The sequence below is a fragment of the Rattus norvegicus genome, chromosome 6 (genome assembly GCF_021556685.1).
Source record: "Rattus norvegicus strain SHRSP/BbbUtx chromosome 6, alternate assembly SHRSP_T2T, whole genome shotgun sequence".
NCBI classification, from domain to species: Eukaryota; Metazoa; Chordata; class Mammalia; order Rodentia; family Muridae; genus Rattus; species Rattus norvegicus.
This window is the reverse complement of record NC_141539.1, coordinates 29,155,298-29,172,293: the sequence shown is the minus strand read 5'-3', so window position 1 is coordinate 29,172,293 and position 16,996 is coordinate 29,155,298. Positions and strand designations below refer to the sequence as shown.

Here is a 16,996-nt window from a genome sequence, read left to right as displayed (position 1 = left end):
GCATAGGGAGGTGGGGGTTGATCTGGAAGAATCTGGGGGGAGGAGTTGGGGTGAATATAATCAAAATACATGCTATGAAATTCTCAAATTAAAAAAACTATATTAAAAACTGGTCTAGCAAGAATTTTTAATCTTTATGGATTAAAATTTTTATAGATCACTGAAGAAACGGCCATTCAGAGCCTGCCCCACATGTGGCCCATACACACACACACACACACACACACACACACACACACACCAAAACTAGATAAGATGGATGAAGCTAAGTGCATGCTGAAAGAGACCGGATATAGATCTTTCCTGAGAGACACATCCAATACGGAGGTCAATGCTAGCAGCAAACCACTGAACTCAACAGGACCCATTTTGGGGGAATTAGAGGAAGAATTGAAAGAGCGTAGCAGAGGATGGCCTTGTCGGGGCACCAATGGAAGGAGAAGCCCTTGGTCCTGCCACAATTGGACCCCCAGTGCAGGAGAATGTTGGGGGGAAGAAGGGGGGATGGATGGGGGAATACCCATATGGGGGATGGAGGCTTATGGACAGGAAACCGGGAAAGGGAATAACATTTGAAATGTAAATAAAGAAATCTATCTAATACAAATTTTTTCAAAAAAAATTATTATAGATCCCAATTAGGATGATGTGCGTGCATGCATGAGTGTTTGCGTGTGAAATAAATTAAACTGCACAGTTAAAGGAGGCGCATGTATATATACTTCAATAAGACCGGAAATGGTCATTATACAATGTCACCCTAGATATAGATGGAGACTTTGAGAACTGGTCAGTATCCTTCCAGGCCATGTTCCTTTACCTGGCTCCCTTGCCACCCCACCTCACTCGCACTTGGTCTTTTCCTGTGTCCAGGCATCTCCGTGACCAGAGCATGACTCCAGCTGTTGTCCTGCCTTACCTCTTATTCTCCCTCTCTCAGTCTCTTCGTGTTTCTATCACGCTTGGCCATTTTTATCTTTCTCTCTGCTTGAAAATTTAGTGATATTTCTACTCAACTTTTTCTTTCTTTTTTTTTCTTTTCTTTTTTTTCGGAGCTGGGGACCGAACCTAGGGCCTTGTGCTCGCTAGGCAAGCGCTCTACCACTGATCTAAATCCCCAACCCCTCTACTCAACTTTTTCTATCCCCCTCTAAAATATTCTTTTTTTTTAATTATTTGTATTTTTTTACAGTCCAGTCATTAACCCCCTCCTGGTCTACCTTTCCACAGTCCCTCATCCCATTCATCCTCCCCCAAATCCCCATCTCCAAGAGGATGTACCCATACACTCCTGAGCCCTCCCACCCCACCCACCCATCCCTACCACCACTACACATACCCTCTACCCCCTGAGGGGTCTCACTACTCCCTAGGGCCTCAAATCTCTTGAGGGCTGTGTGCACGTCTTCTCCCACTGAGACCTTGACTACAACACCAAAAGATTTTTAAAATCATGTTTACTGAATGTTTTTTATTTGTTAACATTCTAACTAATCATAAGAATCTCATTAAAAGTTATTTTATTTATAAGTGAAATTATTGAAATGGTTACAGGACTCACATGATCTTTACCTGTCGTGCTTACCTCTGGGGGCTAAAGACTGCCCTTGCAAAGGTTTCTCTTTCCTACTTCAGGAAGCACCTTTGACAAGTGCATCTTGGCCACCAAGGGGAAAATACAATCAAGAGTTGGAGAAAGGACTAACATTCGTTTGGTACAATGGGGTGCATGGGGCTCCTTTCCACAGGCTTTGCATTATGAAATTCTCACAATAATCTCGGCAGTGCTATTATTTTTTCTCACTTTACAGATAAAGACTAAAGCATAGAGAGAGGAAAATAAATAGCCTTGGTCCAGTAAATGATAAAGCAGGCCTTCAACCCCAGATCTGTGGTGTGTTCTATATTTTATTTGTGATAGATTGTTTTATGTCTGAGTCTCCCGCAGAGACAACACCTTGGGTAGGGAGTAAATAACATGTTCTTGACAGGAACACAACACAGCAATATAAAAGAACATTGTGACCAGATGGGGAAGTGTATCTCTGAAATGCCAGTACTCAGGAGGCTGAGGCTGGACAATCACAAGGTAAAGGTCAGCCTGGGGGCTGGAGAGGTGGCTCAGTGGTTAAGAGCACTGACTGCTCTTCCAGAGGTTCTGAGTTCAATTCCCAGCAATTACATGGTGGCTCACAACCATCTGTAATGAAATCTGATGCCTGGGGTGACTGAAGACAGCTACAGTGTACTCATATGTGTAAAATAAATACTTCTTTATTTTAAAACAATTAAGTCAGTCTGGACTGCACAGTAAGTTACAGGCCAGTGTGACATATAATAAGACTATCTCAAAAAAAAAGAAAGAAAAAGAAAAGAAAAAATGGAGGGGGAGGAGGGGGATGAGAGGGAAGAAAGAAGGGGAGGAGGGAGACATTTTTAGCAAAGGGGTGAACCTCACAAAAATCATATTCAGTAAAAGTAACAGGCACTTTTACTGAAGGCATCTTAGATTCTTTTCCTGTTATAATAAAATGCTCCGACAAAAGTAACTTAATGGGGAAAGGGTTTATTTTCACCCACATATCTAGGTACGGTCTACGGTGAGGAAGTCCAGGCAGAAGGAGCTTGAAGCAGCCGTTCACATCACACCCGCAGTCAGGAAGCAAAGAGCAATCAATAAACGCATGCTCAGCTCACTTTCTCTATTTTGTTCAGTCCAAGAGCCCAGGCAACGCTTCTGCCCACAGCTGAGATGGCACTCGTCACATCAATTAATACAGCCTAGAAAATCTCCCACACACATGCCCAGAGGGCCATCTGCCTAGGTGAGTCTAGCGTCCATCAAGTTGTGACTAAACAGGAACCCTCACCATTGGCATGAGTCCATCTGTATAAAGTTCAAGAACAGTCCCAACCAGTGGGTCGCTCGTGGGTCAGAAAGAAATGGTTACTTTGGGTGGAGAGTAGGTATGAGTTGGAACAGGATTTGAGAGAACTTTCTTGATACTAGAAAGGTTCTGTCTTCATCAGAGCAGTGATTTGCACATTGATTATCAAGCTCTATTGATACTCACAAACCTTTTGGCATCCCTATGTTTAAAAGGATGACCATTACTTGTAGGAAGAGTATTGCAACTCACTACCATGTAATAAAGTCTGGAATGGCTTACTACAGAGGGTTGAGAAACCCTGGGAAGGGGACACAGAAGCTCTGTCAGGATGGTAAGCTGATGGCTGAACCCAAACCTGACTCCAAATCTGGTACCTTGTACAGCTGCTCCTAATGCCATGTTTGGTTGAAATAAAGATTGGTCCAGGTAGGAACTTAGCATTTTCAAAAAAATTCTTAGTCCTGTTTTCCTATTTCCGTGTGTGTGTGTGTGTGTGTGTGTGTGTGTGTGTGTGTGTTCTAATAATCCAACTGAAGTGTGTTCCATACAGGTCATCTCATTCAATGTAAATAATGACCCCATGAGATAAAGGATACCTCATAATACCTTCCCTAAAGACCAATAGCACCAGCAATTTTTTTATTGCATAGTTTATGTATTTACATTTCAAATGTTATCCCCTTTCCTGGTTCGCCCCTCTCCCATCCTTCCTCTCCCGCTTCTATGGGAATGCTCTCCCTCCCATCCACCCACTCCTACCTCAACTCCCTGGCATTCCCTTGCATAGGGTATGATGGTTTGCATTTGCTTGGCCCAGGGAGTGGCACTATTAGAAGGTATGACCTTGTTGGAGGAAGTGTGTCACTGTAGGGGTGGGCTTGGAGACCCTCCTCCTAGCTGCCTGAGGTTGCTCAGTCTGCTCCTGGCTTCCTTCAGGTGAAGATGTAGAATTCAGCTTCTCTTGTACCATGCCTGCCTGGATGCTGCCATGTTCCCACCTTGATGATAATGGACTGAACCTCTGAACCTGTAAGCCAGCCCCAATTAAATGTTGTCCTTTATACAACTTACATTGGTCATGGTGTCTGTTCACAGCAATAAGACCCTAACTAAGACACAGGGGAAATGAGCCTTCCCAGGACCAAGGGCTTCTCCTCCTCCTGTATAGCAAGGCCATCCTCTCCTACATGTGCAGCTGGAGCCATGGGTCTGTCCATGTGTACTCTTTGGTTGGTAGTTTAGTCCCTGTGAGCTCTGGAAGGTATGGTTGGTTGATATTGTTGTTCTTCCTATGGGGTTGCAAATAGGACCAGCAGTCTTAAGGAAATTACACAAGATCTCAAATTTAGTAACATGTAAATTCCATAACAGACTCCAGGTCCTCTGGCTTCTACTGAAGATGTCTCTTCACCCTAGAATGCTGACTTTAATTATGTAGGCTGATAATGTAGAAAGGTCTACAAAAGAACCTTGGCCGTGCCTATGTTCATGAACCCATGTTCTAATGGAAACTGAGAGGGGAAAAAAGAAAAGGAAAGGAAGACTCAGTGTCTTAAATTACCCTTCTAGTTTCCCCTGGCTAGCTGCCTGAATTCCTTAAGCTCTCCCACATTTTCCTGTCCTCTGAGCCCACACTGCATCCCTTTTAGCCTTTACTCTAAGGGATTCCAGCCAGCGACATCCATGCACCTGCTGTTATTTGGCCAGGAAGGCAGAGTCCAAGGGCAAAGACTTAATTAGCCAAATGTTTAGGTAGATCTGTCCCAGGGGAGCTCTCCGGTCCTGCAATCTCATGCTTTCTAAAATATGGACATTATATCACCCGAATATGATAAAATTTCCCTAGGTGAGGACCCATGCTCAGAATGACTAGCTGGAAACATCACTTAAAAAAAATTCTGAAGGGGTTAAAATAAAAAACAAGTAGTTTTGAGAAATCCAGCTTACCGAAGAAGTTCCTGAGGGATTCAACCCACCCCCTCAGCACCTCAGCACCAGATCAACATTTCACTTCAATCCCTTCTCTGTATTAGTGATTTTCCTCATTGTAACAAAAACAACTTAAGGAAGGGTGGGAGGTAACTCACAGTTGGAGGGCATGACCCATCCAAGCAGGGAAGTCATGGCAGCAGATGTGTGGGGCAGTGATTATGCTGCATCTACACTCAGAAAGTAGAGAGATGAATGATGAGACACATCTTCTCCTTTCTATTCATCCTTACCAAAGGGCTCCATTCTCTATTCCAAAACGGAGATCATTTGCATCTTTTGAAGGCGATGAATCAGCCATGAAAACCGTTACCTATCAGATGTCACATGGCTACTGAAAAGCCTGTTTAAAGCTGTAATGCTTTCCTGGGGAAGCCTACCTGAGTCCCTCACAGGTTTAGAGTCTCTTGATGTGCTCAGGTCTAGTAACCAGGTTCTTGATAGCTTGGTAACTCTAGTAACTTGGTTCTTTACATCTCCCTCCATGTTCTTCACTCATCAGGGAGAAAGATGAGGCAGGCCTTCCGGTTTCTGCCTGTGCCCACCTGGAGCTGACCCTGTGACACAAGACTCTTTACCCAGATCCCCTAGGGAAGAGAATGGGACTCTCAGAAGTGCGGGCAATCCTGAGAGCACAGAGGAGACCACCACTTCTGCTCACATTCCTGGCCCAAGAGGAACCCACCTGGAGCCCTCTGGACACAGGAACCGAGGAGCAGTCTGGGACAGGATCCTTCCAGTTTCTGCCTGCTCTGGAGTTGACTCTGGGACACAGATATCTTTTTCCAGATCCTGCTGGGAGAAAGCTGGTCTCCACACACAGGAGGGTCAAGCCACTGTCAGAGACAGCAAGACCAGCTAACACCAGAGATAGGCAGATGGTGAGAGGCAAGGGCAAGAACCCAAGCAATAGAAACCAAGGCCACTTGGCATCATCAGAACCCAGTTCCCCACCACAGCAAGTCCTGGATACCCCAACATACTGAAAAAGCAAGATTTTAATTTAAAATCACAACTCATGATGATGTTAAAGGAATTTAAGAAGAACATAAATAACTCCCTTAAAGAAATACAGAAGAGCACAGGTAAACAGGTAGAAGCCCTTAAAGAGGAGAAAAGTGAGGCAGGCAGTGAAAAGGAAGAGCATAACTCCAGTTAAACAGAGTAAAAGAGACCTAAGCCTGGGCGTTCTTCACACCTCTGGACAAGACAAGGCATGAGCTGGACAGGTGACTCTCAATTGAGGGACATTTGCCATTGGGAAATTGTTGTTCTGTGTCTTGCTCATCTCTAGGACCACTTTAATGCTTTCCTGAGTTAAGGCTAAGTCTCTTCTGTAGAACAAATTATCAGAGTGTAAATCTGTAGTCACCTGAGTCCAAGGTCAAAAGACCTCTCGGCTGTAAATGAAGTACATCTCACGCCTTCATCTTCCCCCTCTCCTAATGGGACAGAGCTTTAGTAAGACAACAGGAACTACCTCTATGGCCTCTCTTCTCCAGTCCTTTGCCTCTCTTGGGAGTCACGGATGTGTTGCAAGAGAACCTACAGTGTCACTTTTGTCACCTGGGTCACCAGACAGGGTCACACATAGGGATTACACAGCCCCAGGTGGCACCATTCAGACACATGAAAACACACGTGGATCCCTCAGAATTGTAGATCACCAGATGCTGGAGTTATGCTGCTATTAGAAAACTCAGTGCTACACATTGGCAGGGTACTGTACAATCCATCAGCCACAAAGCTAAGGGTTCATAGGTATCATCCAATATAATCTCTAATACAATTGTCACCACCCACCTTTAGAATCACACAGGAACCATCATAATTTCCCTAGTTTTATAATGATGAAAGCAATTTTAAGGAATTTTTTTCAAGTAATGGTTAATGTCTACCAAACATTAGCTACATGGCCTTCTGACAAGCATGATACACTGGTCTACATGTCTTACTGGTTCATAATGTGCATTTTGACATGGTTCCTTGATCTGAGGACAAGAAGCATAGATCCAGGCAGCATCTATTACGGTACCTAACCTCTGGTAACCTCTCACCATATGAAGCTCCCAGGTCTACTTACTGCTTCGTATATACATGACCTTGAGAATGTGCTATCAAACATCTGGTTTGCACTTACTCTATTCACAAATAAAGCACAGAGTTGCCCTACCTGTTATACAATTAATAAAAATAATAATAATTGTGAAAGTGATTTATGAATGTAAAGTTTCATACAACTAGAGCAGAATACTAACAACAGGTATAGAGGAAGGAGAACTGTCCTTTACTAGGCTGGACAAATGCCATAGGCGAGGTCACCTGTCAGTAAGCTTTAAAAGTGGTAGAGTACTGGGAAATTTCTGCAAATGGAATTGTCACTCTCTTTCTATACCTACAGGCCAGTTGCCCCTGCCCTTCAACAGACAAACAGCTTCATAAATATAGTCTCTGTTAAAGATAACATGCTTAGGGTGGGGGCGGTGCATGCCTTTAATCCCAGCACTCAGGAGGCAGAGGTAGGCAGATCTCTGAGTTTGAGGCCAGCCTGGTCTACAGAGAGAGTTCCTGGAAGCCAAGGCTACACAAAGAAACTTTGTCCAAAAATTAAAAAAAAGAGAGAGATAATAGTCTCTCTGATTCACACACACACACACACACACACACACACACACATGCACATACATACATGGGCCTTTTTTCTGGTCTCTGAGGGTGTCAGATACATACATGGCAGACACACACCCAGGCAAAACATCCATATACATAAAGTAAAACATTTTTAATTCATTTGAAAGAATTTTCAAGTAGCCAATAGAGGTTTATCCAACATATGGTGAATGTACTCACCCCACTGGACCACCAGACCATAACCCAGAGAAAAGCTTTAATGTGAGAATCAGGGGGGAACGAAACCTAAACCTAGTAATTTCAACCTTATTTACTCTGTTGTAAAAATTTCCCAAGTTTAAAGATCCTCAAGTAATTCTTCTTGTCCCCTGGAGACACCAGTGCTCAAAAACACTCTCAGGAGTAAGCTCCTACAAGATCAAGATTTCTGTCCCCAACCCCCCTGCCCGTCATGGGTTTCTCAACATTAGAACTTATTAATTACAATTGATGTGGCTTGTCTGACCCACAGCTCACCCGACTCCCTGCTTGCTCCCTGCAGGTCCCATCCCATAGTCTGAATGGAATCCATTCGGAAATGGAGAGAAGGGTATCTATTTCAAAAAATAAGATTCTTTGATATCTAACCTGGAGTTCTCTTGCAGCAGGCCCATCCTATTACTTTTAAAGGATGCACTAAATAACTCGTGCTCCTCACTGACAGTCGCTCTCTTCAGAGATTTGTAGATTGTTACCATGGCTTTCCCTTCATCGCCATTTAGCCCAGCCATATATATTTAATTCTTTTCATCTTCCATCATAAATCAGTCCCTTCAGCTCTTAAATCAGCTTTCTGCTCTTCTCTGGACTGGCTCCAATTCTCCCAATTCACCTCCAATAACTGATATCCCTTCTGGGAGCTGCAATTTCCTTATATCTTCCTTTACTCTCTCTGCCCCTTTCAGAAATGAAATGAGAAGGGATAGGCAGATAGGTGAGGTCAAAGGTCAGGCTCCTGAATTGCATGCATCATCTCTAAATTACCCAAGTTTCTCTGGAGTACATATAAAGTCCCAAGCTGTGTCTTCTTCCCTGTGGGCTTTCTGAGAAACAGACCCTCCTATCCCACAACGTTCTCTAGACCTCAGACTCTGAGATTACAGAAAGAGACCTCAAAGCACCTACAAACCAGGTTATAAGCCAGAGCTATGGGCAATAGGCTAGCATCAGGCAGACCTCCTTGGAGGCTTTGTGAATCCTGTAAATCTCAGGAACTGCCTCTCAAAATGGGGTTCTCCCAGGAACTGTCTTGGGGTTTGAGGCATTGATCCCAATTATGGATTCACAATAATCCACAAAGGAAAATCACAAGGATGTCATTCATTACAAAGGCCCCCAAACATCCTTTTGTTCTGTCAGGCAGCCCAAACCTTAATCAACACCCCTGCCCCCTGTTTTGTCCTTACTGGGTTCCTCTCTATTTTACTGCCTCCCTATGGTTCTTCTCAAGTTTAGGAAACTCTCTTCAGTCTATGACAAACGGGCTCCGGCAGAACACTAACTACAAGGGGTGGCAGATCACATCCCCACACATTAACCCTATTGCTCCCCTCTTGGTGGGACCATAAACCCCTGGATCATTAAGAAAGGAACTCAATTTGTCCATTTTCCTTGTGTTTAATTGAATACCCTATGTCACAAAAGAGAAACTGTCCTATACCTAAGGAGCCATATGAAAAGAATAAACTCATCCCCCTCCCCAACAGAAGGAGTAGAAAAATCAACCCCAGTGGCAGAATGCGAGCCAGGATTTCTATACAAAGAGACAAATGGAGCCACAGTGATGTGTGCTGCCCCCACCACAGAATGCGGTATGTTACAACAGGATATGCCCACTCCATGGAAAGGTCTATGGTGGAACCTGTATCTGAGGGATGCTAGGGAGGCAGCGAGGCAAGAGGCTAGTCCTGTGTGGCTGGCTGCCTAACCTCAGACAGCATTTGTCCTCAGAGACAAGAGAGCCCATCTTGTTCAAGTGTGGTGGCCACAAGGCCTGAAGTGCTCTTCAACAAGCTGTCTGTCTCTCTGGAGGTCACAGGGAGCTCATCCAGTTACTCTTAGTGTCTTATTTGATCCCATCAATAACCATTTGATCCCAATCCTGCTGAAAAATGCTTGGCCAAAATTCCTAGCCTTTTAATGGCAGAATCCTGGCTCTTCCTGAAGCCAGCATTTCTATGTGTGTCAAATAGCATAAGGATTGGCCCTGCTGCTCCTCGGGGAGGACTTGGAAAGCTCACCGCCTCGCTGTATCCAGTAGCAGAACAGCTCTTGGGAGACACTCCTTTCTACATGAAGTTTCCCCTGAGCACAGTTTGACTTCTGCACACAGGGCTCTCGACTACAGTACTATGTTCTTCTAATGCATTATGTGACTCGGAGGCACCCACTGCAGCCTGTCTATAGTTGTTAAGTTTGAGGCTGGAAAATGATCCCCTTTGTCTGCCTTCATGTTCATGTGACATGTGACAACAGACTGCTGGAGTCTATGGTCATATCACAAGAGGTGATGGGGAAGCCCCAGCAATGCTCAAAGACATGAACATGGAAAAAAAACTGTCTTTCCAGAGAAGTCACTCTACATCCACCACAGAAACATTGGACACTAAAAGACAATGTTTCATGTATAAACCACAGAAGCCACAATGCCTGCCGTCAGAGCTCAGCTGTTCTTTTCAAAAGGTCCTTAGTGGGACAACAGTTTCATTCTTTCACGTCATTTCACTGAAGGCACTGCCAAGCTCCTCAGACCCTGCCTTTCTCTAGGCACAATATAAATTCCAGCATTGATCATAAGGGGCTTGTTTTAAGTCGTGCCGATGTCACCAATGCCCATGCCGAGATTCACATTCTGTTTCCCTTGAGGACCACATGCCAGTCCAGCTACTATGCAATGACAGAGGAGCCTCTGCTTCTCTGTATCTTTGCTACAGGAGAGCACTGAGTGTACGTGTAAGTGGTGTGTGTGTGTGTGTGTGTGTGTGTGTGTGTGTGTGTGTGAATTGTGTAAGCATTGTAGCTTTACAATGGACCCTGTTCAATGCTCTCCTTCCAATTAATACTAAACATTAGTAACCAGTGGAGCGTAAGAAGTTCATTTATTTCTGATGATGAGAACGACAGAAAAGAAGCTAGGTCCGCTCAATGGAATCAGTGTGGGCTTCTTTTTTAAAAACATGATTTCTCTTTCTGTGGTTTTTCTCATTCATTTACATTGCATATCTAATTCATTCACAAGCCCTTCCCCTCACGGTCTTATGAGAGAAACATTCATTCAAAACCACCTGGCTTGCCATTCAAAAGACACTACTGCAGAGTTGGAAGCAAATGCTTGCACATACAGCCTTAACTCGGTGAATTTTGGAAGAAATGGGGAAGTAAATGAAACAGAAACCTCACTCCAAGAGCCTCCAGCAGTGAGGGTCTGCACAGAACTCTCCTCCAGAGCAGCTGCCACACACATGCAAGCTAAGACTCCCAGGGCAAACAAAGGGGGAGGCAGGAGAGACAACTATCGCTTCTCCCCAAAGCAGGGCAACCTTAACAATTTTCATCGCTTTCTCTACAACTCTCCTGTCCCTTGTTCCTTAGTTCCTCTGGGACATTCCTGGGACATCTGAGAAGAGTGATAGTCTGAGTGTGTAAACAATCTGGGGGGTTGGAATCCAGTGTGGCAGAATAAATAATTAAGGAAAATAGAACCTCTGGGCTAGCCAGCACTGGGGAGGAGGGCCAGCGCCGGGCAGTTGGCTGAGACTCGGTATAAAGGGGAATTCTATATTCTCTGGGAAATTCTACCACATTCTCCAAACTGGCAGTAGACCAGAAGAGGAACAAGAGTTGGGAAAAAATAGAGCAATAGTTTGAGGTCTGGTAACTTGGAACTTAGGAGTTACAGGGGCGTTTCAGTCATTCTCAGAGCTCAAGAAGGAGGGCATCCAATTATGATCTAATTGGATCATGTGTAAGTCTGTGGAAGGCATTCTGCCAACACTGGGAAACTTTTCTCCCAACTTGGTTGCTAAAGAGAAAAAAAGGTTCTATTGGAAAGTCACTATGTTCAAGTACATAAGAAGAAACTACGGATCTAAGCTCAAGTACGATGAAATGGGGGCTAAGAAGAGAGTAAGGGTTAGTTAACAGTGGCTACATGTCGCTATAACTAAAAATGCAAATCCCAACACACTCTGGTGGGAACTGCTCACCGGTCCCGAAGATCTGGAAGAGAAGGCGGGGCTGGGAGGCTCGGATCGCAGTGGATAGCCTTCCCTCCCTGCCCACTTCCGATGCCTTCTTCTCAGGCATCAGGCGGATCCTCAGCCGCCCTTCGCCGTGTAGAATCCACCAGCTGAACAGCTCGCTAAGGTTGAACTGGAGTATCCCCACAGCCGCCGCCTCCTCTGGGGGACCAATGCAGCCTTCAAGGATCGTCTCCTCGCCCAGCTCCAGCACCAGCTGTTTGGCACGCCTGAGCTTGCGCACCGAGCCGCCCTTCAGCACCCTGGACAGCGTCGGAGCCGCCTCCGGACTAGGAGAACTGGCTCCCTCTGCCCAGGAGATTCCAGGCGATGGCCCCAGCAACCTGAGCAGAGGGTCGCAGTCCAGAGCCAGTGATCCCCGCGCCTCCAGCCCGCCAGCCCCGGGCTCCGAGGGGGACGGTGGCTGCGGCAGCAGCAGGTCTCGGGCATAGACGCGGAAGAGTGAGGGCACCACGAAGTCCACCGCCAGACTCTTCCTCTGCAGGCGCGAATAGCTGAGCGGCTCCCGGGGCTGCAGAGGCGGCCCTGAGGCTGGAGAACCCGCGCGCTGATCGGTTGCAGCTCCGGAGTACGAGGCTGCTGTCAAAAGCAGCGGCGGCAGCAGCCACAGGAACCCAAGGGCTCCCATCCCTCCGGAGGGCGAGTTTACACTAGACTCCCTTCCCTGCCTGGTCCAGCCTCACCTTTCACTCTCCCCTAAACAGAAAGGGGCTCCAAATAGTCCTTGGTCCTGAACGGCTCCTTCCACTTGGTCTCAAGGACTGTGTACACTATAGAGCGCCCTGCTTTCCCCAGTCTACAAGGAGGCAAAAAGGGTTCTCAGCAAAACGGATGAGAAAGTCAGGGGGGAGTTCGGAGACAGTGAGACACCTTGGGTTCAACAGCTGGATCCTGCGCCTCTCGCCATGCTGCGCCCCATTTGCTCAGGGACCAGAGAAATCACTATGGTTGAGGGAGGTGGCAATTAGGTACCGTTCAAGGAGCCCTCGGTGACCAGAGCTCTCCTCTTCGCCTCCAATCTTCTGCAACTTTCCAGGCTGCGAGCCGCGGTTCTGAGTCGGTCACTGTCTTGCCCACGTCCTCCGTTCCTGTCACCTCCTCTGCGCTCCTTCCCAGGTCTAGGCAAGGACCACCGGAGGGGGCTGCTTTCTAGCGCCCCCTCAAGTGACCTCCGCTGCAGGAAGTCTTCGGATCGATCACCCTGCCCGCTGAACTTCTGGGCGTGAACGCGAGCTCTGCGTTGCGGAGAGGAGGCTCCCGCTGCCTCCACGCGCACAAGTTTGCAGCGTCCTTGCTGTCACCGACGTCTTCGTTCCTCGGAGTTCACTCCCAAGCACCAGAGCGGCCCCGGCCGCTGCCGCCGAGTGAAAACATTCGGGGCAGAGGAGCCCGCAACGTAGCCAGCTCCCTCCTTACCTACCAGCAGCGCCCGCGGTTTTGTTGACTGGCCAGGGGGCGAACGGAAAGCGTCTTACTGCCCCGAGAACCCCTGGACAGAAGAAGCGGGAGGAGCCAGTTGCCACCGCCGCTGCCGCCCCCAGAGCTGCTGGCTCGCATCTGCCTGGGCGCCCGCCACTTGCAGCTGGCAGTGCCGCGAGCGCGCGCCGAAAGGGGGCGGGGCCTCCGTGAGGGCGGGGCTCCTGAGCGAACTCAGCGCAGCCGCCCAGCCCACGCAGTCGGCCCCGCCCCCTCCCATGCCCGCCAGCCAATGCTGCTGCGAGATCTGCTCCTATGCAAATCTGCAGAGGCCCTCGGTATTCATTCAGAAAAGCACCAAGCCCGCCCCGCCTCCGGCTGTTGGTGCCCGTTCCTTCCTCCGGATTGCCTGCCCTATTTCTCTGCTGTGCGAACAAGAGAGTATTTTGGATAAATGGGAAAACTGGAAGCGATCGTTGCAACCAAGCACTCTCTCTCTCTCTAATTATATATTTAACAGATTAAATGTGTCCGACTTCAGAGGAGCAGGATCCGGAATAAAACTGGAGGCAAAGGAAAACCAGGAGGAGGCAGGAGTAGCATGGCCCCTTCTCCCCCCCCCCCCCCCCGCCCCGCAAGATTCAAGAGCAGCTTGTCTTAGGGCCTTGAAAGGGAACCTTCTCTAACACTCCAGTTATTTGAAAGCATTCCTGAGAGCCTGGTACTTCCGAATCGAGTTGTTCTTCAGCCGCATAAACTGCCGTTCAGACCTGTCAGCCACTTTGTTTTCTCATAATGATATCTGAACAGGTTTCCAGACTGGTGCTGGGGATGAAATTCCGAGCCTTCTGTAAAACAGGCAGACACTCTACTGCTGAGCAACCACCCCACCACGACACCATTTGTTTATCCATTTGTTATTTTGGCTTTTTTAAAAATAAGACCTTGATTGGTAGCCCAGGCTAACCCTGAACTCACTATGTTGCTAATACCGACCAGGAAGTCTTGGAAATCCAGCTTCAGCTTTTCAAGTGCTGGGGTTACAAACATAAACCACCACACATAAGATAAATATTTTTAATTCCAGTTCCGGATCGTATGGTCACATGAGACTACCAAGCCTATCCTCCAGTCCTGTTGACTGTTACTCTGCCATAGCCCTCCATGAATAGCAGACCACAGGCTATGGATGTGATTCTATGAACGAAGTTTGTGTGGGACAGTGGCTCACACAGTCAAGGCCTTTTATTTATTCACTTAAAATGCTGGCTTCTACCTCCAGTCTCCTTTCCTTTCTGATAACAGCTGTGTGTCACCAGAAGCCCAGATAAGGTTAATGTTTAGTTTATACTAATTTCTCAGTCCCTTCTCTCCAAGGCTGACTATCTTACTTTATGCTAGCTCTCCCAGTACCCCAGTACATTGCCCAGTGGACTCTCCCTTAGCCAGCTCTAAGAGACACAATATCTTGCTCACTGCCCCACATGAGAGAACGGTCAAGTGGAGCCCCTGCTCTTCCAAGGCCAGGGTATTTTCCAGCACTATGCTATCATGTTGACCAGTGAAATCCTACAGACAAAAACAAACAGCACTGCTTCTCAGTGACCTTCTGGCTTCCAGCTGCATATTTGAAATCTTTATGTGCTGCCAATTTAACTGTTTAAGGAATAAGACTTGACACAAGGAGAATTTAAGAAATGATCCTGTCTTGGGGAGGCAGAGGGAGAAGGAAAAGGACTATGGAGTTAAAAATTTTCATAGTAGGCTTGGGTTCTCATCAGTTTTTCTGTTGTGCAAACCCTCAGAAAAATACCTTTCTATGGGAAACATGAAAAGGATCAAGACACTAGCCCCTCGGCACCCCTGCTCTTTCTTTCCTGTCTGTATAACTCTTGTTCAAAGGCAAATTGACTCGTAATTTGTCAAGGATGGTGTACAGGCTTCTGAAATCAGTGGCCACTAGGGGGCTGCAGAGACTAGAAACTCAACCTGGAGGAGCATCAAGGTTCTGAACTCCGGGACAAGGGCTCCTAAGGTTGTGTTTGTATCTCACGGACACTGTGGGGGAGGGGGCGGGGCGTCTCAATTAACTTCAATTAACTCTCATGCCTTATTAATTCTCTCACGTCTCCCAAGGAGAAACTAGTGCCTTCCCCTGTAGGTTAAATTATACCAACTCAAAAATGTTTCCTATTTGCTAGGTAAATTTTTTTAATGAGTCGAAAATGGCTATTGATAATTTATCAGGCACCAAGCATCTGCATCTATAGTCATGTGTGTGTGTGTGTGTGTGTGTGTGTGTGTGTGTGTGCATGTGCACATGTGTCTCACATCACACAAGTAGACTTTTGTGGGGACAGAACAATTATTATTACTTCCATGACAGGAGAAACAGTTAAGGCTCATAAAGGCAAAATAAGTGGCCCAAGGTTAAACAACAAATAAATAACAGTGTTGGGATCCAAACTAGTGAATCTTTTTCTCAAAAAAAAAAATCACACATCCCAGTGAGACAAATTAGGCCTTCTCATCACATCAAGACAACTATAATTTTGACATTGTTATCCTACATCATTACCATGGAGAGGTGAGGTTACAGGAAAGTGGAATATAGAACAAGCAGGGGAAATAGAGACAGAATATGTGAGCACTGAAAACTAACATACCTTGTGTACACAGCGTGAGTCCAATATGTTTCAAAATAATCCTCAGTTAGGATTTAGAATAATGGGGTAGGGAGTGTGTCTTGGTGGTGTAGACCTTGCTAAGCAGGCACAAGACCTGAGGTTCAATTCTCAACACTAAAAAGATATTCTCAGTAATGCTGCACTGTGGTGGGTGGGGTTACAGGTCTTTATTTATGGAGGGCAAATAAAAGCTGAATTAGAGTCACTCCTCATTGAATCTATTTGGGTGTCAGGATTTATCACCTGAGCTGACCTAGATATCTGAGTGGGTGTCCAGGATCTCAATTTACAACGGAAGGTAATTGGGGCAGAGTTGACTGATGGACTTGTGTGGGCAGAGGAAATGAAGAAGCTGAAGGGGCAAATAGAGGTAACAGAGGAGGGTGAGGATGGCAGAGGGGACAGATATAGGTACTAGAAGATCTAAAGAGATGATCAAGGATGGTTGGGGTGCTGTGGTTACCTTGCACACAACTTTATTGTTAAGTAAAGTTGAAACGTGATCCTTTTCGTGGAATTCCTAATTTTTCTATACAAAGAAATGGACAACTCAGTCGGGGTGGGCTTTGCATTCTCTATAAGGAAGGCAATAACAACAGCATTTTAGATCCAGGTCCTGGGGTGGAGAGATGGCTCAGTGGTTAAGAGCACTGACTGGCCCTCCTGAGTTCAATTCCCAGCAACCACATGGTGGCTCACAACCATCAGTATTGGCATCTGATGCCCTCTTCTGGTGTGTCTGAAGACAGCTACAGTGTACTATGATAGATAGATAGATAGATAGATAGATAGATAGATAGATAGATAGATAGATAGATAGATCCAGGAGCTATAACTTAAGTAAACACATCTCACAAGTGTAAAATCTGACTTCGACCTATGGACCTTGGACATCCATTTAGTCAACAAACATGCCTTGAGTACCTAATGTGTGCAGGATGCTGCCTGTGTTGTGCAATGTCACTTTGAAGAAGAGACATTGAGTAGTCTCTCATCTCTAGATGCTCACATACCCATGGTGTAAAGACAAGAGATGGGAAGAGAATGTAATAAGGCCATGCAATGAAGAATGGTTTGGTGTGTG

The 16,996-nt window shown here is 46.3% G+C and overlaps 1 protein-coding gene across 1 annotated transcript in view; it reads right to left on the bottom strand.

The window, feature by feature from the left end:
• Alk (ALK receptor tyrosine kinase) overlaps positions 1–13,356 on the bottom strand; it is a 719,717-nt gene extending 706,361 nt beyond the window's left edge. The window contains exon 1 of the mRNA NM_001169101.3: positions 11,756–13,356. Coding sequence (NP_001162572.1) covers positions 11,756–12,437 — 682 coding nt within the window. The 5' untranslated portion in view covers positions 12,438–13,356. The remainder of the gene's footprint in view (positions 1–11,755) is intronic.
• Between the last annotated feature and the right edge of the window lie 3,640 nt (positions 13,357–16,996).